This window comes from Rutidosis leptorrhynchoides, chromosome 2 (assembly GCF_046630445.1).
Source record: "Rutidosis leptorrhynchoides isolate AG116_Rl617_1_P2 chromosome 2, CSIRO_AGI_Rlap_v1, whole genome shotgun sequence".
Lineage (NCBI taxonomy): Eukaryota > Viridiplantae > Streptophyta > Magnoliopsida > Asterales > Asteraceae > Rutidosis > Rutidosis leptorrhynchoides.
Window position 1 is genome coordinate 445459209 of NC_092334.1, and position 23885 is coordinate 445483093.

General features: G+C 37.8%; 2 protein-coding genes across 2 annotated transcripts; one reads left to right on the forward strand and one right to left on the reverse strand.

Moving 5' to 3' along the window:
• Window positions 1-18083: 18083 nt before the first annotated feature.
• LOC139889253 (TORTIFOLIA1-like protein 3) lies at window positions 18084-20877 on the reverse strand. The gene is made up of 4 exons (XM_071872216.1): window positions 20074-20877; window positions 19863-19971; window positions 19197-19678; window positions 18084-18744 (listed from the first exon to the last, which is right to left on the reverse strand). The coding sequence occupies exons 1-4, from the start codon at window positions 20875-20877 to the stop codon at window positions 18361-18363; spliced, it is 1779 nt and encodes a 592-aa protein (XP_071728317.1). The 3' UTR covers window positions 18084-18360.
• Window positions 20878-21193: 316 nt separating this feature from the next.
• LOC139889254 (uncharacterized mitochondrial protein AtMg00810-like) lies at window positions 21194-22063 on the forward strand. Its single transcript, XM_071872217.1, has one exon. The coding sequence runs from the start codon at window positions 21194-21196 to the stop codon at window positions 22061-22063; it is 870 nt and encodes a 289-aa protein (XP_071728318.1).
• The last annotated feature ends 1822 nt before the right edge of the window (window positions 22064-23885 follow it).

Consider the following 23885-nt stretch of genomic DNA (forward strand, 5'->3'; position numbering starts at 1 on the left):
TTGTTTGAAGGTTAAGGACGAACATCAAAGGCCATCTGGGTTACTTCAACAACTAGAAATCCCGCAATGGAAGTGGGAGAGGATAACAATGGACTTCATTACAAAACAACCAAAGACGGTGGGCGGATATGATACCATCTGGGTTATCATTGACTATCTTACTAAATCTTCACACTTCTTAGCCATGAAGGAAACTGATACGATGGACAAACTCGCACAACTATACATAAAGGAAATTGTATCTCGTCATAGTGTGCCCTTATCGATTATTTCAGACCGAGATACCAGTTTCGCTTCTAGATTTTGGTGTTCTTTGCAAGAAGCCTTGGGAACACGTCTCGACATGAGTACCGCATATCACCAGCAGACCGACGGATAAAGCGAACGCACGATTCAAACTTTGGAGGACATGCTGCGTGCTTGTGTTATTGATTTTGGCAAAGCTTGGGAGAAGCACTTACCGCTAGCCGAGTTTTCTTACAACAACAGCTACCATTCGAGCATTAATACCGCACCTTTCGAAGCGTTATATGGCCGCAAGTGCCGATCTCCTATTTGTTGGGCCGAAGTAGGCGAGAAGCAAATCACTGGACCCGAACTCGTTCATGAAATAACTGAGAAAATTATTCAAATTCAAGCGAGGCTTAAGACGGCCCGTGATCGTCAAAAGAGCTATGCTGACCTTAAACGTAAAGATTTCAAATTTCAAGTGGGTGATCGCGTGATGTTGAAAGTCGCACCTTGGAAAGGTGTAATCTATTTCGGAAAGCGTGGGAAGTTAAACCCTCGATATATTGGTCCGTTTGAAATTTTGGAACGTATTGGACCTGTTGCTTACCGTTTGGATCTTCCGACACAATTGAGCTCCGTTCATCCTACTTTTCACGTGTCGAATCTGAAGAAGTGTCTTGCTGAGCCAAAACTTGTCATACCACTAGAAGAGCTTTCGATTGATGACAAACTCCACTTCGTGGAAGAACCCGTTGAAATTATGGACCGTGAGGTCAAAACCTTGAAACGCAACAAGATTCCTATCGTCCGAGTCCGATGGAATGCAAAACAAGGACCCGAGTTTACTTGGGAATGAGAGGATCAAATGATACAGAAGTATCCTCACATATTTCTGACTCCACCATCTACCTCAGCTTAAATTTCGGGATGAAATTTTCATTAACAGGTGGGTAATGTAACGACCCGACTTCTTCGATTTATATGATTACTTGTTACTTTTACGAAACTGCGTATTTGTGCGTACAAAGTTAAATTAACTACTGGGATCATTAATTTTGTTAATTACTTTCGTTGATGCCTTATAACGTGTTTTTAAGTACTAGATTACTTAACGTGATCCTTGGTTTCATTTACGACCATTAGTGTCACTTATTGATTAAAACGAGCTACGAACTTGGTATACGATAAACTTTTGCCATGATTGGGATATTATGGCTACGTAAACGTAATTGTTGCTTATTAATGACAATTACTTAGTTTTATGGTTCCTTAATTATGCTTAGGTGTTTACTTGGGCTTACTAGTACCTTAATGGACTTAGCACCTTAATGGACTTCCATGGCCCAACCTACTCAACTTAGTGGACCACTTAATGGGTTAATTAGCCCATAAAATTAATAATTAAGTCCATGAAGTAATGAGACAATTATCATGCATGCTTGTGTACTAATACTAGTATTATGTCTCAAACCACCCAACATGTACAACCACCACCATGTACCACCATCCAATAGCAAGCCATGGTCCCCCCTTGCTCCCTTGGCCGTCGGCCACCCCACACACACACACCCTCACTTTTTTTTTTAAGGCTTATTACATTCTCATTCACTTCATTTCAAACACACACACTTATCCTCTCAATTTTCTCTCTACTTTCTCTCATCATTTCTTGAAGAAAACTTGAAGGTTTGAATCTTTTTCTCTTCCTTTTTTTATTCTCAAAACCGTAAATCACCATCATCATTATCTATTTTTGGATTTTGGTTTTTATAACTTCAATCCTCATGTGATCTTGCATTCTTTGATCTCTTTTATGATAAAGAAGCAAGAACAAGGATCAAAGCTTTGTAGCTTTTGATTCTACATGAACTTATTACAACTTTTAAGATCAAGTTACTTTATGATCTTCTTTATATTTAAGTATTGGAACGTTGAAGTTCATTTCAAGAAGATTCAAGTTTATGACTTGATATCTTTTTACATAAAGGATCCTTACTTGAATTTGTTTACTTTTAACTTTAAATCTATTATTATTGCTATGGAATTTGATTTGTTTGAGTTACTTGGTCAAAGATTACTTGTTAACTTTGATCTCATAAATCTTGTAACCAAAGTGTAACTTTGAAGGTTCAAGAACAAGAAAGTTTAGGCTTAATAGTTTATAACTTTCACACATGTAAGATTGATCTAAGATATATAACTTATGGTCATCTAACTTGTTAAAACAAGAATTTATTTATTTATGCTCACTTTACTTTACAAAATCTAAGTTTCATAGCTTATGGTTGTGTGAAATGGAAAGTCTAAGAGTTTTGACTTAGGGTTTCACCAAGAACATGGGATCTAGACTTTTTAGTCTAAGATCTTTAATGACTAGTTAAGATCTAAGCTCTCTAGCTTAGGGTCTTGCTTATTTAGTTTAATTCAAAGTTTATAGCTTAATAAGACTTGTAATTGTGTTAAAACTAAGAAAAGTGATGCAACTTTGGTTCATCATCTTGCTCAAACTCTCACATGAGTTGTGTTTTGATTCTTAGTCTTGATCATTGTGTATTGATGGTAGAACCTTGGTCATAGTGATGCAAACACATCAACGAGTTGTACACTTGAAGCTATAAGCATCAAGGATGAGAACCGTGATGAGCATCAAGCACCAAGAACCCTACCGGAGCATTGTTTACTGTTTTCTGGATCTGATCAATCACCTGGGCTAATGGAAAAGTTGATTTTCAGTTAGTTCGATTTGAGTAAATGATTTTCCGTTTAGGCCTCGTCTTAATCCGATATACGGTTTAGGATTTATAGCCTTCCGAAAGTCACTACGCCCTTGTAACGTTGTGCTGAAATTTCTGACCTACTCGCACTTAAACCGTCGCCACGTTCAAAAGAAGACGAGTTAGGTTCTGGAAATTGGTCAGAAGTTAGAGGACCCATATACGGAGCCTTGTCCACTGGTCTCATGTCATTTCAGTTTGTATAGAGGTCGTAGCAGCTGAACAAAGTCAACCTTTGTTTCGATCTCTATTCTTGATTTAAATCTTACTTTACTTTTTATGTATGATGTTGATAATGATGACACTTATGATTTAACTTACGTACTTTTAAACCCTTTTGGGAAAACTTACTGACTTAGTAACTTTTGACTTAGGTTGAGGACCTTTCGGACCGAATTACTTGCTTACTTACCTTGTATCGACTTTTACCGCATTTTCACTGTGAGTTATAGCTCCCTTTTTACTTTAACTATTTTTGGGACTGAGAATATATGCGCTTTTTATGTTTAAATTACTAGGCACTAGTACTTAAACTTATTATATATGTGTGGGTGATATAACGGCATAAAATTTCCCCTTAGCTCGGTAACGTTTAGTCATTGGTTTTTGAACCTCTGAACGCGAATCTTAGATATGGATCCATAGGGTTTGACATCCCCACTCGGGCTAGTCGCGCTAGCATTTAACGGGTGTTTAATACTTCGAGAACATACGCACTCGCCAAGTGTACTATTAGGGGGTGATATTTACGTTAAGTTAGTTACCAAGTGCCCACAGTTAAGCATATACTTTTCATACTGTTTTGAATACGAAATCTCGTGGCCTACATTACATTACTGTTACAATTAAACTATAGCTCACCAACATTCGTGTTGACTTTTTAAGCATGTTATTTCTCAGGTGCTTAGACGTTTGATGCTTCCGCTGTATTAGTCTCGTTGTTAGACTTACTGTGTAGACTCCCGCTGCTTTGATTAGAGATGTCTCTGCATGAAACTTTTACCTTGCATTCACAAACTATGTTACTTTTGAACAATGAATTTGTAATGACCCTTGGGTCTCGTACTTATATTAATTGCTTTCTATTCGTAGAAGCACGCTATCTTTTGTAAAACGTTATCTTTTCATGAATGCAAACTTGTTTTAAAACAGCATATAGTATTGTAACCGTGTAATGATCCTGTTGATGATGATCCGTACACGTTGATTTTGTATGGGGCGTCACATAATCGTTTAAATAAATAAGTGCGAAGACAAAAGAAGAAAACGAAGATTTGAAGACGCAAACATCCAAAAAGCTCAAACGTACAAGTTAAACTCCAAGTGGTTCAATTTATTGATGATTATCGTCTAAATATTGATAAGAGTACAAGTCGTGGAACGTAAAGTACAAGATATTAAATCATACGAAAAGGCGTTCGAAAATCCGGAACCTAGACATGAACCAACTATCAACGTACGACTCAACGGACCTAAAATTATGAGTCAACAATGCACAAGAATATAATATAATATATAATCAATTATATATATTATATATTATAATATATAATATTATATATTATATTATACAAAGCCGCCCACGTTTTGGAACCATTTGATGAGCTGGAATCTAACATCTCGCGATCACGGAGCTCCTAGGCCTTATTCCATCGCGATCGCGAAGCCCACTATTTCCAAATCTGCCTATAAAAAGCCACGAGTTTAGCCGATGAAAACACACTTTTTCTATCTTTCTTTCTCAGTTTATATTTATATTTATATATTATAATTATAATTTTAATTTAAGTTAATAATAATAAGGTTATTGTAAGAATGTTTTACGGGTTTTAAGTCGGAACTCTGTCCGTGTAACGCTACGCGATAAATAATCACTGTAAGTTATGTTCAACCTTTTTAAATTAATGTCTCGTAACTAAGTTATTATTATGCTTATTTAAGCCGAAGTAATTGTGATGCTAGACTAAATATTAAAGACGGGGTTATTGGATTTTGTACCATAATTAGGGTTTGGACAAAAGACTGACATTTGTGAACATTGGACTATTGACTATTAATAGGTGGGGGGTATTGTCTAATTGAATGACAACTCATTGGAACCTGTCGAACCTATCTTCAAATTAGTTAATCTAATAATTATTAAATTGATTACGAATGTCCTATTTAGTGACGTTTATACGACATCGTTTACAATCATTTAATTAATCAATTGGATTGGGTAATTGATTATTCATTATGGCCAAGTGAATAAATTAATGTATAATGGACTAATTAAAACAGGAGTGGATTACATACAAGGATAATTGGTGTAATTGTTAACAAAGTATTAAAACCTTGGATTACACGCAGTCGATAACCTGGTGTAATTATTAACAAAGTATTAAAACCTTGTTACAGTTCGAATCCCTAATTAGTTGGAATATTTGACTTCGGGAATAAGGTTAATTTGACGAGCATTTTATAATTATGACCGATGGACTATTATGGGCAAAACCCAGATAGGTATCAAATAAGTCAGGACAAAGGACAATTAACCCAGAATAATGAATTAGAATCAAAACGTCAAACATCATGATTACGGAAGTTTAAATAAGCATAATTCTTTTATTGTATTTCTCATTGTACTTTTAATTATTGTCATTTAATTTATCGAAATTTTATTTTACACATTTTAATTATCGTCATTTATCTTTACACTTAAAAATATAAAATCGACAAACCGGTCATTAAACGGTAAACCCCCCCCCCCCCCTTTTATAATAATATTACTACTTATAATTATATATATTTTATATAAATATAGTTGTATAAAAATATAGTACGTTACTCTACGATTAGGTACACTGCCTAAAGTGTTGTAGCAAGGTTTAGGTATATTCCATCCGTAAATTAATAAAACTTGTATCATATTTCGTCATATTTTGTATTAAAAATAATACTATTTCGTATACACCACTGCAAACATCAGTTAACGACGTTTCTCTTGATGAGTCGGAACCGAATGATGATAACATTACGTTTGCGGTATGATTGGATCGTTTGAAGAAGGGGAAAAAGAGAAAGAAGGAAGATTTGTTGGTAAAAAGAAAGGTTGATTCGAACGTTGAAAGGCCTAAACTGATTTTGATTGGTCGTAGTGGTAGATGTTATTGTGATTGCGAGGTTCCCCCATGTGACGGTTTTTGTAAGGCGTGGTATGTTTTAAATAAAGATGTTTCAAGATGTTTACTTAGCGATGTTAACTCGAGTTCAAGAAAGAAAATGAACGAGGCCTCCACGTCGGGTGCTTATAAGCTTAAAGATAACATTGACGACTTGGATTACGGGGACAAAATTCAAAACTTTTTTATGGGTCCTCAAGATGGAAGAAATGATGGCTCATCGGCAATTGGGAGATGTAATATGTCCGTGGAGGCATTCGTGGCTTTCGATGATATGATGACGTGGTTGGCCGGAGAGAGCGCACCGGGTGATGGATCCGCTAATGTGTTATCTTACAAGACTGTGAATCGGTCCGAAAAAAATTCTTTGAAAGATACGGCCAATGGAAAATTGAAAAGGGAAGGTCCTCGAGATTGATTGATGTGCTCCATTTTGTGTTCTTCGATTGGTATCGTTCCTTGTTTTTTTGTGTATTTTTCAGTTTTTGATTGGTTTATGTGTTTGTAAGGTTCCATTCAGGATGTTAGGGGGCTCGTTAATAGATAGTTTTGTTTAGAATGTTGTTTTCTAGTTGCGAGCTTCCCTTTTTTCGTTGTCATTTTGTATTTCACTTGAGGGCTTTTTTCTTTTGAAAAATCGTTAGCTTTTTCGCAAAAAGAAAAATAATAATAAATAAAATTTCGGGTTAAGTTCTGCTTCATCTGTTTGTAGCTTTAACGGAACGTCCTTTTACCCATTTTAGTCGTCAGTCGTCATTCCAATACTTGCGTTGTCTTCGTTAACTTTTTATATAGAAGAAGAAAGGGTTATGGGAGTGATAAGCAAAGTTGGAGATTTAACCTTTAAAGCTTTCACGTTAGGTCTCGGTGTCACCACCATCTACCTCGGCGCCACTTTTTCCGTCAACGTTTACCGCGGTCTCGCCTGGCACAACGCTCAATCGGTATATATATAAAATCCTAACTCTCCATTGATTCTTGTTATTATTATTACGTATCTTTCATTGACCTAGCTTGTTAATTTACCTGCCGTCGATTTGAATTTTAAATTACTCCTAGTTTGCTAGGGTTTACATGATTCTTATTGTTAGGTTAAATTTAATAGAGTATGAACTGATTAATTTCAATTGATTCTGTATGTTAAATTGTTAATCTTATTCCATCTCTTATTCTCCTGTAACCTGTTGTTGAAAGGTGCTAATCATGGTATATCAAGATTATAAATTACATCATCTGTTCTGGGGAAAGTTTTTTTAAACCGCGATTCTTTCAATTTGTGTCATAATTGAATGGTGTGAGTGGTGAAAGGTAGTTGTGGTGATAAATAAACTAATGGTGATTGATTAGAGATAAATGATCAAATCTAATACTCGGACAAAGTAGTGATTTAAGATGGATGATCAAAATTTAATAGCTAAGTGTCTGATCTTGAAGAGTCGTGATTGTTCTTTTTTTATTTCTTTCAACTTGACAAGTGTTCACACCTATTTTCTTATGAGGTAAGGCTTAGTGTGTTAGCACAACACTAGAAGTGATCTAGCTAAAGATGGGGGAGTGTTGCCGATTGATTTTTACCCTTGAAAAATAATCCCTGCAGACCCGGCACACAGATCTGGAAATCTGTGGGGTAGCTTAATCAATCTGTTGTCCGTTTAGCGTTTAGCTGTTAGCCGGATGACTTCTAGTGAGAGAAAGTACTATGTGAGAGAGAGAAAGGTGAAGTCTCTGCTCACAAATTGTCAGGATGTCTGAATGTGTAAAATGACGACCCAAGGGGTCTATTTATAGTGACAGATCCACCGGATTATTCGGGGACACGTGTCAGATGTTGATACGTTCTGTTATTTGTGATCCGAAGTTTACGCTGAATGTGGCGCTCTCCGTCCAGGGCTTAAGCGCTAGGCGGCCTTCATGTTTTATGCATGACGGAAGAAGCCTGTACAGCGGAGAACGCTAGACGGACAGTTTCACAAAACCATTGTTCTCAGTGTTCCTGATGCTATTTTCATGCGAATATTGTGCCTTTATGCGTGTATACGATAGGATACACCATTAAGTACCCCCAGTTTAAGGACTTAAGCATTTGAAAAAGGATTAAGTTGTTAAACTTCTGCTAACGCATGCCAAACTAGTCTTCACATTTGCCATTTGCATTGGGAAAAACGTTACAAACATTAATTGCAGACGGATTTTTACTGACATTGTCATGATTGCTTTTTGCATGACTACAATACCCCACGCGCCTCTAGCTGTAAAAAGGCATTTCGATGCACTCACCTTTTAATCGTGTCCATACACGTGTGTGGTTGAAAATAAAACCCCCAAAATCACCACCGATCACAGCTGTTATACCTTTTCCCTTTTTAACCACCAAAAACCCTAATCAATTTTTCACTTTCACAGCTTTTTTCTACAATCTTCATCATTTACCATCAATACCCTCTTTACTTCCTGTTACATTAAAGCTTTAATGGCGACAATACATGACGTTACAACTATTTATAGTAGAGTGAACGACAAATATTTGTCTCTGCTGCTGCGATACTTTCCTAGATTAGCTGGTTTTGATCTAATAATTCCTGCAATTAATGCTAGGGCCTGCTCACCCCCTCCGGGCAAGGTTGCCGTCTACGGTCATACGTTCCTCAATTATTGTTTGCAACTGCCGTTTACACCATTCTTCTTAGAGGTCTGTAAGTTTTATGGGGTTGCTGTTGGTCAATTCGAACCAACAGCTATTCGAAAAATTCTCATTTTTGAAATGTATTGCCATGCGAGTAATATAGTGCCATCTATTCGGATTTTTTGCTCCTTGGTACGTATAACCTCTCACGAAAAGGGGTGGTTTACTTTCAACAAGATTGATGGATTTCTAAGACCTACACTTGATCATCCTGCCCATGATTGGCATGCTTCTTTTATCTTTATAAATGAAGATTCAATTGATAACGAGTACTCATCTGTTCGAGTTTGGCGTCAACACATTCATCCCGTATCAATTACATTTCCACGGTTAAACAACAAAGAGAATGCTCTGCTCAAAAAGTTGAAGTCTGAAAAAATTAACGATGTCAAGTATGAAGAACATATGTTATCATTGACATCTGTAAGCCAGGATTGGGATATTTCTCAAGGTTTTGCCTGCGTTCTTGCTGGGAGAAAGAGTAAGTGCTTATTTTTGCTACATATGCTTTATAAGATGCTTCTTTTTGTTTACCCAACTAATCACTGTGACTTCAAAACTTTTGCAGAAATTACTCCGCTTACCGCCATGCGATCATCAATTTATTCACAACTTAAGTTTACCACCCAAAAAATTATTGATGACACTCCCATTCCTGAAAAGGGTGGTGCAAGGGAGGAGGAAGAAGAAGAAGATGAAGAAACGGACATAGGTATGAACCAAATTGCTTCTAGAGAACGTCGTGCCTCGGTTAATGAGAATGATAGGACTAAATTATGTAAAATACTAGACCAAAACCTGAATTTGTTTTCTTTTAGGCCTAGTACTGGTGGTTTTTATAATCCAAACCCCTCTTTATACATTATGCCACATTTGAAATCTTGTGAATCGTATTGGAACTCGTTTATAAATAACAATTTCCCTTTATCTCCAACAGCTACTGCATCCCACCAAGGCACTACACTAGTAACTCTTCCGCCCTCCGCCAAGAGAAGAAGAACTGGTCAAAACGCTCCGCCATCCGCTCAACAAGAAGCCGGCACTAGTTCTTCTCAAAGACAAATTATGCTTCCTAACCTTGATACAAATACACTTTCCTCCTTTCTAAAGGGACCACCACACTCTTACGAGGACTTTATGAACTTTTTGGATGCCATGGTATGTCCTTCACTTGCCCAATTTTTCAGCAGCCTTTCTGATGCAGATGCTAAGAAAGTTAAGGCGCAAAGTATTATTCTTAACATTGCTTCTGGGTTAAATGATCTTCAACGTCTATCTGAGTTACAAAGCAATGAAATTACCACCAAGAAGGAACTATCAGTTGAAAAAGAGAAAATAACCAAGCTGGAACAAGTAGCTACATCTTTAAAGAGAGATTACGATATGATGAAGAGGCATTATGAACACTGTAACACGCAAAGGGCAGAGTATAGTAAACAAGTGAAAGAACTATCTTTCAGAGAAAATCAGCACTTAAGCCGGATTGAAGAATTGGTAAAGGAGAATAATGCTCTGAAAGAACAAGTTAAAGCCAAAGAAGAGAATGAAAGACGTATAATTGCTGGGATTCCTGCCCTTGTTAACCGTATTTTTAACTGCCAGACATTATCTCACAGGATCCGTGAGTTTGTCCGCTTTGCGAAATCTGCTGAACGATTAAATTTTTTCAATTTTATGAAGAGAAAACTACCAGAACTTCCAAATCCTCTGCCTGAGGTGATTACATCAAAGATTAATGAAAATGCTATCTTAGAGGCTGATGCAGCCGGTGCTTCAATAGAATATGAGGTTTTCTGATCTTGAAAATCTTTGTAAACATCCGGATGTAACTATAGATTATGTACTGAATTACACCCCACAAAATGAATGAAATATTATGTTTATATATGCTTTGTATATCTTCTAATATTGTTTTTGCTATAATTACTAGTAAAATGTCTGAAGCTTTTAACACTTTCAGAGAAAAAAAAATGCATGTAATATGAATATGTTACTTTGCAACCATTATGCTTTCATACATTGGATTTGTATTTTCCATTATACGCTTTCCGTCATGAAACGCATGAGGAAAAGTTGTGAACTATTTTTGCCTTCAAATATCTTGCAGGACGCTATTGTCCGTTATCCGTTTTGCTTTGTAGCTTGTGTATATAAGTTTTGTGTCATGACATTTTTGTAGATTCTCTTTAACGCTTCGATATTTTAGTGAGTTCTACATGACTCACTATCGATACAACAATTTTGAGTATGATTACACTTCTACCACCGAAAGGTTATCTTTCTTTCTGCAGGTAGGGATGACACACAGCTATGTGACACCTGGGCTAAAAAATCCTTGGCCGGATAAAAATTATGAAAAAATATTGCCATAAGAATAATCGCTATTATTCATATTTATAAAGAAATTTTTACATTTATGACTACATCTCATGCATTTGACAGGTGATCAAGCTGCCCATGCATATAGTACTACGCATAAAATTTCTTTAAATTCATTGCATTCCAAGCTCTTTCGTATTGCTCGCCGGATGGCGCAGCAAGCATGTATGATCCGTTCTGATTTACTTTTGTGACCTTATAAGGTCCTTCCCATTTTGGTGCTAACTTTCCAAATTTGATTTGCCTGCTTGCCTCATTATCCCGTAGCACCAGATCACCAACTGCAAATTGGGTATGCTTTACTTTCTTGTTATAATATTTTGCCATTTTATGCTTGTGATCTGCTTGCCGGATGGCGGCCATCAATCGCCTTTCCTCCAACAAATTGAGATTGTCCCTTAATGCTTCAGAATTATCTTCAATATCAAATGCCATAATGCGTTGTGTTGAGACACATATTTCAGCTGGTATTACTGCTTCTGTACCATATACCAGACTGAAGGGTGTTTCCCCCGTGCTCCGCTTTGGAGTTGTCCGGTGTGCCCATAACACATTTGGCAATTCGTCCACCCAACCAGTTTGACTTAATCCTAACCGTGCTTTAATGCCACCAACAATGTAACATCCGTGTTACATCCGTCCCACATCGGTTGGAGAGGGGAACGAAGCATGCCTTATAAGGGTGTGGAGACCTTTCCTAGCATGACGCGTTTTGGGACCACAAGCGCAGCAGATCCCATGAGAACTCTGCAGTTAAGCGTGCTCAGGCGAGATCACTACCAGGATGGGTGACCTCCTGGGAAAGTGCTCGTCGTGTTTGGTCGCCAAGAAAAATCCGTGAGCAACCTACGGGGGAGACAAGGGTACGTCCCTATCTCTGCAAAGCGGACAATATCATGCTACGGGGAACGTTTTACCTGGGGTGTTACAGAATGGTATCAGAGCCAGGCCCCGGACCAAACGTGCACAGCGAGGACGCTGTGTCCCATTAGGGGGGAGGATTGTAACATCCGTGTTACATCCGTCCCACATCGGTTGGAGAGGGGAACGAAGCATGCCTTATAAGGGTGTGGAGACCTTTCCTAGCATGACGCGTTTTGGGACCACAAGCGCAGCAGATCCCATGAGAACTCTGCAGTTAAGCGTGCTCAGGCGAGATCACTACCAGGATGGGTGACCTCCTGGGAAAGTGCTCGTCGTGTTTGGTCGCCAAGAAAAATCCGTGAGCAACCTACGGGGGAGACAAGGGTACGTCCCTATCTCTGCAAAGCGGACAATATCATGCTACGGGGAACGTTTTACCTGGGGTGTTACAAACAATTTCTTTGTTGGTAACCTCCACCTGTCCATTCGCTTGAGGATGAGCAACAGATGTAAAGTTTTGCTTTATTCCTAGCTCTTCACACCAGCTTCGAAATGGATTCTCTGCAAATTGTTTGCCATTGTCACTGACTATTTCATTTGGAACCCCATAACGGCACACTATATCATGCCACACAAACTTCTTGACATTTTCTCCTGTAATCTTTGCTAAAGCCTTTGCTTCAACCCATTTTGTGAAAAAATCAATTGCTACCACCAAGAACTTAGCATTGCCAGTACTTCTATTGAATGGTCCCACAATATCTATCGCCCACTTACAGAACGGCCAAGCAGATGATACTGGTATCAAGTCATACTTTGGGAGACGCTGTACTGTACCATGCCTCTGACAATTCTCACATGTTTTTATGATCTCTGCAACATCTCGATAAAGGGAAGGCCAAAAATATCCTTGCCGCATAATCCGTGATGCTACAGTACGGAAGCCGGAGTGTTGAGAACAAACTCCTTCATGCATTTCTTTGACTACCTTCAATGCTTCATCATTGGTTAAACATCTTAACAACGAACCATTGTAAGACTTTCGATAAAGAACACCACTAATCACTTCATACATTGGTGCCGTTACTCTTATTCTTCTGGCTTCCGTCTTGTTAATGGGTAACCCTCCGTCATGCAAATACCTCAAATATGGCGTCATTCAAGTTTCCTTGTTACCTTCAACTATTGCCATAATTGGTTTTTCATGTATTGATTTTTCTTTAAGCTCTTCAACCAACACTCGTTTGTGCAAATGATCAAAGGTTAAAGTAGCCAGTTTGCTTAAAACGTCAGCCTTCTTATTCTTATTTCGAGGGATTTGCAACTTCAAGGTTATCAAATTTCTTTGAAATTGTCTCCCACCAACTTTACATATTGCCTCATTGATGTATCTCGTGCATCAAACGTTCCATTAACCTGTTGGGCCACAATTTGAGAATCAATATATGCTCGTAAATTTGTTATGCCCATTTCCGCTGCTATGCGTAAGCCGGAGAGTAATGCCTCATATTCTGCTTCGTTGTTGGACACATAAAAACAAAATTTCAATGCATAAGTATACTCCTCTCCGTCTGGACTTGTTAAAACCAGCCCTGCACCTGTTCCCTCTTCACTGGAGGCCCCATCAGTGTGTAATTCCCACACATGCTGTTGTGGTGCCATTTTATTGTCGTATTCCACCTTTTCATTTGTTTCCAAGAGAAAATCTGCCAAAATTTGTCCTTTAACTGCATTCCGGGGAGCAAAATTGATTTCATATTCCCCCAACTCGATGGCCCATTTTGCTAGACAGCCAGATGATTCCGGACGCTGGAGTATTTGCTTCAACGGTTGATCTGTTAACACCAAGATAGGATGACCTTGAAAATACCTTCGTAAACGTCGTGCAGTATGCACAAGGGCATAAACCATGCGATGAAGTGGTGGATAATTCGTTTCACTGAGCTGCAATACTTTGCTAACAAAATATATAGGCATTTGCACACCGTTCCGTTCTGCGATTAAGACAGAACTAATTGCTTCTTTTGAGACAGCTAAATACAAAATTAAGGTCTCCCCTTCTTTTGGTGCTGTTAATGTGGGTAACGTTTTCAACAACTGCTTGACCTCTTGGAATGCATTTTCGGCTTCCGCCGTCCATACAAAATCTTTTTTATTTAAACAACCTTTTAACACCTTCATGAATGGAAGCGACTTTTCAGCTGCTTTAGACAGAAATCTTGTTAATGCTGCTAAACATCCATGCAATCTTTGAACGTCTTTCTTGTTGACCGGCGATTTCATGTCTTCAATTGCTTGAATTTTCTTAGGATTAGCTTTAATACCCCGTTCTGTAACTATGTGACCTAAAAATTTTCCTTCCTCCACACCAAACGTACACTTCTTGGGATTTAATTTCATGTTGATTTTTCGCAAAGATGCAAAAGTCTCTTGTATATCTCGTAACATCTTTTCTTCAGTATGACTTTTTATAACAATATAATCCACATACGCTTCCAGATTTCGCCCAATTTGATCCTTAAAAGCCATATCAATAAGTCGTTGATATGTTGCTCCTGCATTTTTCAGTCCAAAAGGCATTTTCATGTAACTGAATATGCCTTCCGTCGTGTGAAAAGTCGTTTTTTCTTCATCTTTTAAAGCCATAGGTATTTGATGATACCCCTTAGCTGCATCTAAGAAACATTTAAATCGATATCCTGCCAATGATTCAACCTTCCAATCGATTTCAGGTAAGGGATAATTATCCTTTGGGCATGCTTTATTGATATCTGTGAAATCCACACACATCCGCCATGAGTTATCCGGCTTCCTAACCATGACTGGATTGGCCACCCATGTCTGATATTTTACCTCTCGCAAGATCCCAGCATCTACCAAACTTCGTACCTCATCACGGAGGAATTTGCTTCTTTCTGGCGCCATGCCTCGTTTCTTTTGACAAACATGATGCATGTTAGGATTCACATTTAACCTATGTTCTGCCACTTCCCTTGGGACACCGGTCATATCAGACGGTTGCCATGCAAAAACGTCTAAATTTGTTGCCAAGATGTATAATTTTTCTTTACATGCCGTAGATAACGTATGCCCAATTATAATTTTTTGATCTGGAAACTGTGGATTTGGCGAAATTGACCCATCATCATGTATTATTGGCTTAATTATTGCTTTTGTTACTTGAGAACACTCAATTAACTTCTGCCGTTCTGCATACAACGTTGCTATTCCGCCTGGCGTTGGAAACTTCATCATGCCTGCACAGTTGATGTTACAGCCCCAAACGTCATTAAAGCAGTTCGTCCCAAAATTATATTGTATTGTGAATTTGCTTTAACTACCAGGAACTCAATGTTGGCCGTGCGTCTTAAGGGTGACTTGCCTAAGGTTACTTCAAGCAGAATGCTTCCTTCGGACCAAGACGGTTCACTTGTAAAACTTGCTAACGGCACATATGTTTCCTTCATTTTTTCTTGCACATCTTTGGGAAGCTGTATGAAGCAATGTTCATACATAATGTCTGCTCCAGCTCCTGTGTCAGTATAAATATTGCGTATTAAGCAATTAGCAACTCGTGCTTCTATAACCACTGGACCATCGGATTGATTTGTGTTGAACATAGAAGGAAATGATATTAATTGCTCTTCCCAATCTTCTAGCACTTCTGCCTTCTTCCGTTGTCCAGCTTTCCATGGATGTATCATGCCTACTTCAATGGGTACCAATTCGTTACCCTCGCCTTCTTTATCAGTGTTGGTGAGATGATTCGTCTTAATAACGGATGGCGCCATTGTTAGCACATATTTCCTTATGAGGTAAGGCTTAGTGTGTTAGCACAACACTAGAAGTGATCTAGCTAAAGATGGGGGAGTGTTGCCGATTGATTTTTACCCTTAGGAAATAATCCCTGCAGACCCGGCACACAGATCTGGAAATCTGTGGGGTGGCTTAATCAATCTGTTGTCCGTTTAGCGTTTAGCTATTAGCCGGATGACTTCTAGTGAGAGAAAGTACTATGTGAGAGAGAGAAAGGTGAAGTCTCTGCTCACAAATTGTCAGGATGTCTGAATGTGTAAAATGACGACCCAAGGGGTCTATTTATAGTGACAGATCCACCGAATTATTCGGGGACACGTGTCAGATGTTGATACGTTCTGTTATTCGTGATCCGAAGTTTACGCTGAATGTGGCGCTCTCCGTCCAGGGCTTAAGCGCTAGGCGGCCTTCAGGTTTTATGCATGACGGAAGAAGCCTGTACAGCGGAGAACGCTAGACGGCCAGTTTCACAAAACCATTGTTCTCAGTGTTCCTGATGCTATTTTCATGCGAATATTGTGCCTTTATGCGTGTATACGATAGGATACACCAAGAGTTGTACGAAACAATCAAATGATGAACTTTTATTTGTAATTTGACCATTAATCCTAACGTAGAACTAAAGTATTGAACTAATCTTCTCATAGTTCAACTATTATGTAAAAATGATACATCTAATACAAAGTTAGCTCTTTGTTCTTAACCCTGTAAGCAAGAAAGTGTAGATAACTCATCATTGTTGTTGTCTTTATCATAAATATCTAAATGGTTTCTAATAGAGGTGAAAAGTCATTATTTGCAAAACTTAAAGCAACTCCAAAGTTTAAACTTTACACAAACTTTTCTGATTAAAAATGAAGAAACGATATGCGATTCTTTCTTCTGTTTGGACAAGTGTTCATACACCAAGTAATATTCAAAGGGCAGCAACATATGAAATTATTTACGAAGGGTAAATAGGGTCATGTAACTAAACCCGATTAATGGTTGGCCTATCATATTTTTCCAGAGTGCGTCTAGCATAGCTTCCCCTGACCCCTGCTATTTGTTTTTTTTTTTTTTTTTTTAATATTTATGTAGTGATATTTGTAGATTTGAGATCTGGCATACTGGAGTAGGGGCTCATGATTGATCTTGACATGCTACCACTATGTTAATGACAAATATTTGCAAGTCTCATTCTGAAATTACTACTCGTGGTTTCTATCCTGTGATAGAACTTATATTAGAGTTGACTGTTGATGTTCCATTCATTGCATTTACTCTATACTTTTTAATTGATATGAACGCACATTTTTTACACATGTGTCCGTGTTATCTTTTGTTTACAAGTTTCGCTTGTTTTTTTGTTTCAGAAGCCTGAGAATGACGTGACACCTGAATAGAAGCCATATTTTCATTATGTTGTGGTGTCTCCAATCTCTACGGTCAAGTCAATTAGCTTCCCTAATTTCAAGCATCTCTGAAAAGTTCAATGAAGAGAATCTGGTGCTTGTCCCGTTCATGTAATAAATGACGGAATAACACAATTTATGTCACTTTATTTTATTTCATCATGACTTGATCTTGGTTATGAAGATAGGTGATCTAATGGTTTGTATGCTATTTGGAAAATGCACATTTTAAACCTCATGAAGTTTTACTGCAACTGTTGATTAAATATGAATACCGTAATTTGGTTAGTGAAATTTCTATAAATAAACAGACGCTATTAGTATTTATGTTTTATGTTGTTCCATTATGTATTCTGAACAGGACGCTTACTGTCAAACATTCAAACTACCAAGTACTAACATCAAGTTATTTTAAGCTACCTGTTTGAATTCCTATTCAATCTTCTTGTCATTTATTGATTACTTAATTTTTCAATAGTACAACGGGTAAAAACAGTATAATAGGAATTGCTACTACTTTAGTATGGTCAATATACTCTTCTGTTTCAGCAAAATGCTTGCCCATATAAGGTTACAAAATGACACAAGTGGTTCAGCAAAATGCTTGCCCATATAAGGTTACAAATGACACAAGTGGTACATTGATCGTATTGAATATGCACTTACCGAGAAAAGCAAGGCTTAAAAGAAAGAAACATGCTCCTGATCATATGCCACGAGAACAAAGAAGGTAACAAAATAAATTAATGAGAGCAATAATTGCCCTGATTCATCAAAGATGACATATCCAGATGAATCAACTCAACCTTTGATCTCTTATAGACAAGAAACAGATTCATGGTGAAAGTATTATCAACATATATTCACAATCAACTGTTCTCCAATTTCACCCATTATAGTACTATGCATCATTGTTCTTGCTTCCATAACGAATTCACGAGCTTAAGGCTACTAGTATCACTAATACATGGACATGGAATATATACTGTAAGAATACCTGCGGTAGGAAGATATCATAGCGTATTAATGCATCAAAAGACAGACTCGCAAGTTAAAACTCAGAAACCACATGGGGGATTCACGTGGACGTCAGCCAATGGATTCTTGATTAACCCGCTACCACCTCCATTACGTCGAAATCCCCTATTCATTGGGTCACGCAATTTAATATTCATGTTCTTGCCAGTCATGTGGCGTGTGGTTGAAAATTGGGATGAAGAATTTCTAATGTTGGACTGTTGAATTTCCATTTTCTTCCAGAGCTTAGAAGTCAAATAGTCAGCACCGGGTAACTTGCAGCACAAGGTTTCTGTAGGTTCTGTACGTGACAACCTTCCAGTTGACCTGGCCAAATCAAACGATATCTCATCCAGTGTTAACTCTAGGCCTTGCACTCGCGTATCCAGTGATTGCATCCCAGTTTGTGAGCTTCCGATGAATTTCTATATTTTAATTAAAGAGTCAGATATAGATACATTATTCACAACTTTAATGAGTATAATAATTAAGCTATTAATGAAAATACTAGCTTAGATTAAAGAAAGCAATGGAAATTCAGAAAGAAGTCGACTATATACAGTTCCAAGGGTTCAATCTGCTGCAAAGATTTGCTATTTCTATTTTTAGATATTATTATATTTGTATGTCAGCACGATTTGTGATTATGTTTCAAACATATGGTGAGAAGGTAGAACTTATTTTTCAAGCCCCATGATATAGTGACAAACCACCTGCTTTTAAAATTTGGCGTTCAATTTAATGTAAGCTAGTGGCCCGGGTTGTCTGGATGGAAAGGTAAACAAATTCCAACATTATCCTCGAGTAATAAACATTTCGCAATCACCAACTGCATAAAAAAATCTGAACAGTTAACATTAGTAACTGGCTGACTTACCTGAAGTAGATCAAACAGATTGGACTGCTGGGTTTCAATATGAGCAAGTTGATTTCGAATCAACGATAATTCCTCCCTCTCTTTAACGCTCTTATGGATATCCTCAGTAAAATTGCTCCCTACAATAGTGGAACTTAATCTTGCATTCTGATATTCAGATTCATGCCTTTCTTCATCAACAATCTCACTGGAAAGTTCTCGCTTTGTTTCTGTTCTTGCAAATCTGGTGTTAAGATGACCGTCATTAACAGAAACCAGACTTGCAGAACGAGTAGCTGCACCAGTGTCAAGTTCCTGATAATTTGGCTTCTTGCGATCAAGCTTCCGAAACATGGCTGGACCAGTTTTCTTGTTGCTATTGTCCAATGACATCCGTCTAGTCGCATTAACATTCAAAGAACCATTGGAAACAACTGTTTTATTAGTAGTTGTTGATTTTAAGGCTCTTGGTGGATATCTTCCATCACTAACAACTTCAGCTTCTGCATAATGAGGGAAAAGATGATTTATGTCTGAATGTATACCATGTACACACTCCTTTAATCCCAAAATCACAAGATAAATTACACCATAAGTAGAATTTAACTTGTAATTTTATAGCTTTATTTGATCCATCACAAAGAACACAAAAACTTTACAGGACTAATTGATTAAAAATAGCCATACCTTTAGAAGATGACTGTGATTCAGGTGGAGTTAATACCTCGTCCGCCACATCAGGAATCGCCTTCCAAGCTTCAATCATATGATTCATAGTTTCCCTTACACTTTTCACCTGTGCATTACATCAAACAGGTTCCGTGCCAATTTAAGTAACCAATATGAAGAACAATCAAAATACGTTTCAGTTACAACAAAACTATAGCAAATTAATTACCTTATCAAATTTCTTAGCCTCAAACACCTTCAAACATGGCGCCTTAAATTCTGATAACAAATTAGTCTCAAGAACAGCCAATTTCTCCAACGCCTCAGCTGCCGACTTCCTAGTATTCCAATCCTCACTTTTCGACACAAATTCAACTAAAACGCTCACTAAATTCCTCACAGTAGCCGTGCTCGAAGCAGCACCGGCACCAATCAGACTCCCTAACACTGTAAACAACGCCGATTTCGCCTTAAAACTATCAGACTTCAACAATTTCTCAATTCTCGGAAACATTCTCCTCAAATACACCGGCTCCGGATCCGGCGCGCCATCAACAGCTGAAGCTAAACACAAAGCCGCGCCGATCTGTGAATTCAATTCCTGTTCCGTTACCAAAGCATCAACTAACGGTTTCGCAATAGACGTAAACGGCGGTTTCGTAACATGAAACGCAATTGAGCCTGTAGCAGCGATGCACGCGGACCTAACGGAAGTATCCGGATCACGGAGACGCCGTACGATTGCGGATAAAAGTTTCGATAAATGTGACGATAATGCATCACCGTGAGCTTCTGATAATGTAGAGATTAATCGAACGCATTGTTTACGTACCGGAGATTTATCAGATGAATCGGAAGCCGTGATTGATGATAGAAACGGTGAGATTGAGTCGTGAGATAAAGTTTTAGCGATGAATTCGAGCTCCGTTGCTGCAGCGGTGTGTGTATCACGGTCTGATAATTTGTTGAGGCATGTGAGGACTCTGTGTTTGAATTCGCGAGTGGATGATTGGTTGTTGGAAGACGGTGACATTGTGATATGTTGTTGAGTTTGTTACGGTGGTGGTGTGTCTGGATTTTCCGGCAGCATCGCCGGTGCCGGTGTGGCGGGGTTTGTTTGGGTTATAGCAGGCTTTATCCACGCACTCTGTTTTATAAAGAGAATGGGTTGGCTTTTATTAACGATATCTTGGTGACAAAGTAACTACGTTTTCTTTTTGAGCAAGCTAGGTGTAATTATAGACAGAATTTGTTCCCTTGTATATTTATTTGAGTCTTTCTTTAATTCCTTGTAATCTATAAATATATGAAAGATAATCCCTAAAAGGGTGTGGGATTTTAACCCTAATATGGTATCGTTGAAACCATGCTCGGGTCTCTTTCTTAGCCAAACTAAATATGCTCATGATATCCTGGTTCGCGCACAACTTTTGGACAGCAAGCCTATTTCTACACCATTACCTACGGCTGCTTCTTTTACGAGTGATGGTCCTCCTTATGATGATCCTACGTACTATCGCTCTCTCGTGGGCGCGTTACAGTATCTCACCATCACACGCCCGGATATATCATACGCTGTAAATCAAGTAAGCCAGTTTCTTCAAGCTCCTACTCTTGATCATTTTCAGGCCGTTAAACGTATCATTCGTTATGTCAAGGGTACATTGCAATTTGGACTGACTTTTCATCATTCGCCCAAACCTTCCTTACTTGGTTACTCGGATGCGGATTGGGCTAGGTGTATTGAGACTCGACGGTCAACATATGGTTATTCTATATTCCTTGGTGGCAATCTAGTTTCTTGGAGTGCTAAAAAGCAACCTACGGTTGCTCGATCTAGCTGCGAATCTGAGTATCGGGCTTTGGCTAATACTGCAGCTGAAATTGTCTGGATCACTCATCTCTTACGTGAACTTTACATTTTGCCTCCTGATCGCCCGACAATTCTTTGTGATAACAGAAGTGCTCTCTTTCTCAGTCAGAATCCTGTATCACATAAACGATCTAAGCACATTGATATCGATTATCATTTTGTTCGTGAGCTTGTATCTTCAGGAAAGCTTTATACGAAATTTGTGCCTACTCATCTTCAGCTTGCAGATATCTTCACTAAGAGTCTACCTCGACCTTTGTTTGAGTCCTTTCGTACCAAGCTTCAAGTTGGCCCACCGCCTGTTCGCTTGAGGGGGGGTATTAACGATATCTTGGTGACAAAGTAACTACGTTTTCTTTTTGAGCAAGCTAGGTGTAATTATAGACAGAATTTGTTCCCTTGTATATTTATTTGAGTCTTTCTTTAATTCCTTGTAATCTATAAATATATGAAAGATAATCCCTAAAAGGGTGTGGGATTTTAACCCTAATAGCTTTAATACGACAGTATGTGTCAGGGAATGTGGGAATAGTATGTTGCCGTTATTATTTGATGAAAACTTGAAGCGATGTCGTTTTCATTTTAATTTTACTCAGTAGTCAAACGGTCCATATTTTTTTTATTTGCAAAAAGAGGAAAACTTTTTATAACTAAAAGGAAGTTCATCGAAAAATGAAACCTCCTTGAAATGTACAAAATTAAACTACCGAGCTAAACCAATACAAGCGACTAAAACATAAGCCCACGACAACAGAACTAGATCGAAGCAACTTACACCACAAACGCTAAAGGCTAACACACCAACAACAACAACAACAAAAACCAATACCACATAAGTGGTGTATGGGAGAGGTGAGATGTAGACAATCCTTCCCCTATCCGAGAATAAAGTCAAGTCATTTCTCCACCTAGAGTGAAAACACTCTCAAAAGTAGAGAAAATCATCCCTCTCTCTATTCGACGGATAGAGAAATTGCTTCCGAGTGGAACTCCGGCCAATAAGTAGGAAAAAGTTTTTTAAAAAATAAAATAAAATAAAATAAAAAATAAAATTGAGACGCCATGAAAATGGTAAAATCAAATTTCCATGGGTTTTAAATCCTGCCTGAAATTTAATTTAGGCTCTAAGAGTCAGTCAAGTCGCCAATAAATCGACGCTTGCTGTTGACTCAATAACTAGAGCCCAAAACGCTAAAGGCTAAGGGCATGTTTACTTAGGACTTAATGAAATTAATTGTTTTACAGGGATTATTCGGTCAGATTTTTATGTGTTTACTTGGGACTTGTTGATTAATCAAATCCATATGAAGACATTAATGGGTCAACTAGAAAAGCTATGTCCTCCCTGTAGGGATGAAATTATTACCTTTTTACCCACCCTTCTCATCTTCTCCTCCGTCATTCTCTCTTCATCTTCACAAACTTGTATCTTCTTCTCCTTCTGTTTTACTTCCAGAAATACCTAGATCGACTTCTTGAAATAATTTTTGAAAACTCGGTTTTTCAAATGTACTCGAGATTTATGCAAAGTGATGCCCAGATCTTTCTTCCTTTTGTCAAAATAAAATGGTAAACATCGTTGCACAAATCTACGAAATCCAAATCCTTAATTCGTTTATAAAATGATTACTTGATTGTTTGATGCATCGTGTTTTATTTTTGAGTATGATAACACCATTACACCAAAGACGACAAAGGGTCATGGACTCAAGGATGTGATGCGGTGCTTTTCAACAATATTTTCTTTTTATTTTTACTACCCTTCTTTTATAGATAATATAAATAAATAAATATAAATATAAATGTAAACAATGTAAATGTAAAAGATTTTCTTTAGATCCTGTATGTCATTGACGAAAAAATAAAGTTAATGAGAAAAAGAAAATCTGGAACAAAACTTGAGATTGCATACATTTTTAATTTTGTTAACACGAACTAGTAGCGTAAAAATCATTCATGAAATCAAGAAATTAGGTGACGGATAAAATAGTCATTTTTAGCATTAAGGTGTTTCATTAAGTAACTAAAGTAAACAACAATTTATCTTTTTTAGATTATTCTATATAGCCATTTATATCCATATAGTCATCTATATCCATAAAACGACTTAAAAACCATCTAGAACCAAACGAAGATTAATCGAATTCTCACTAACAATAAATCAAACA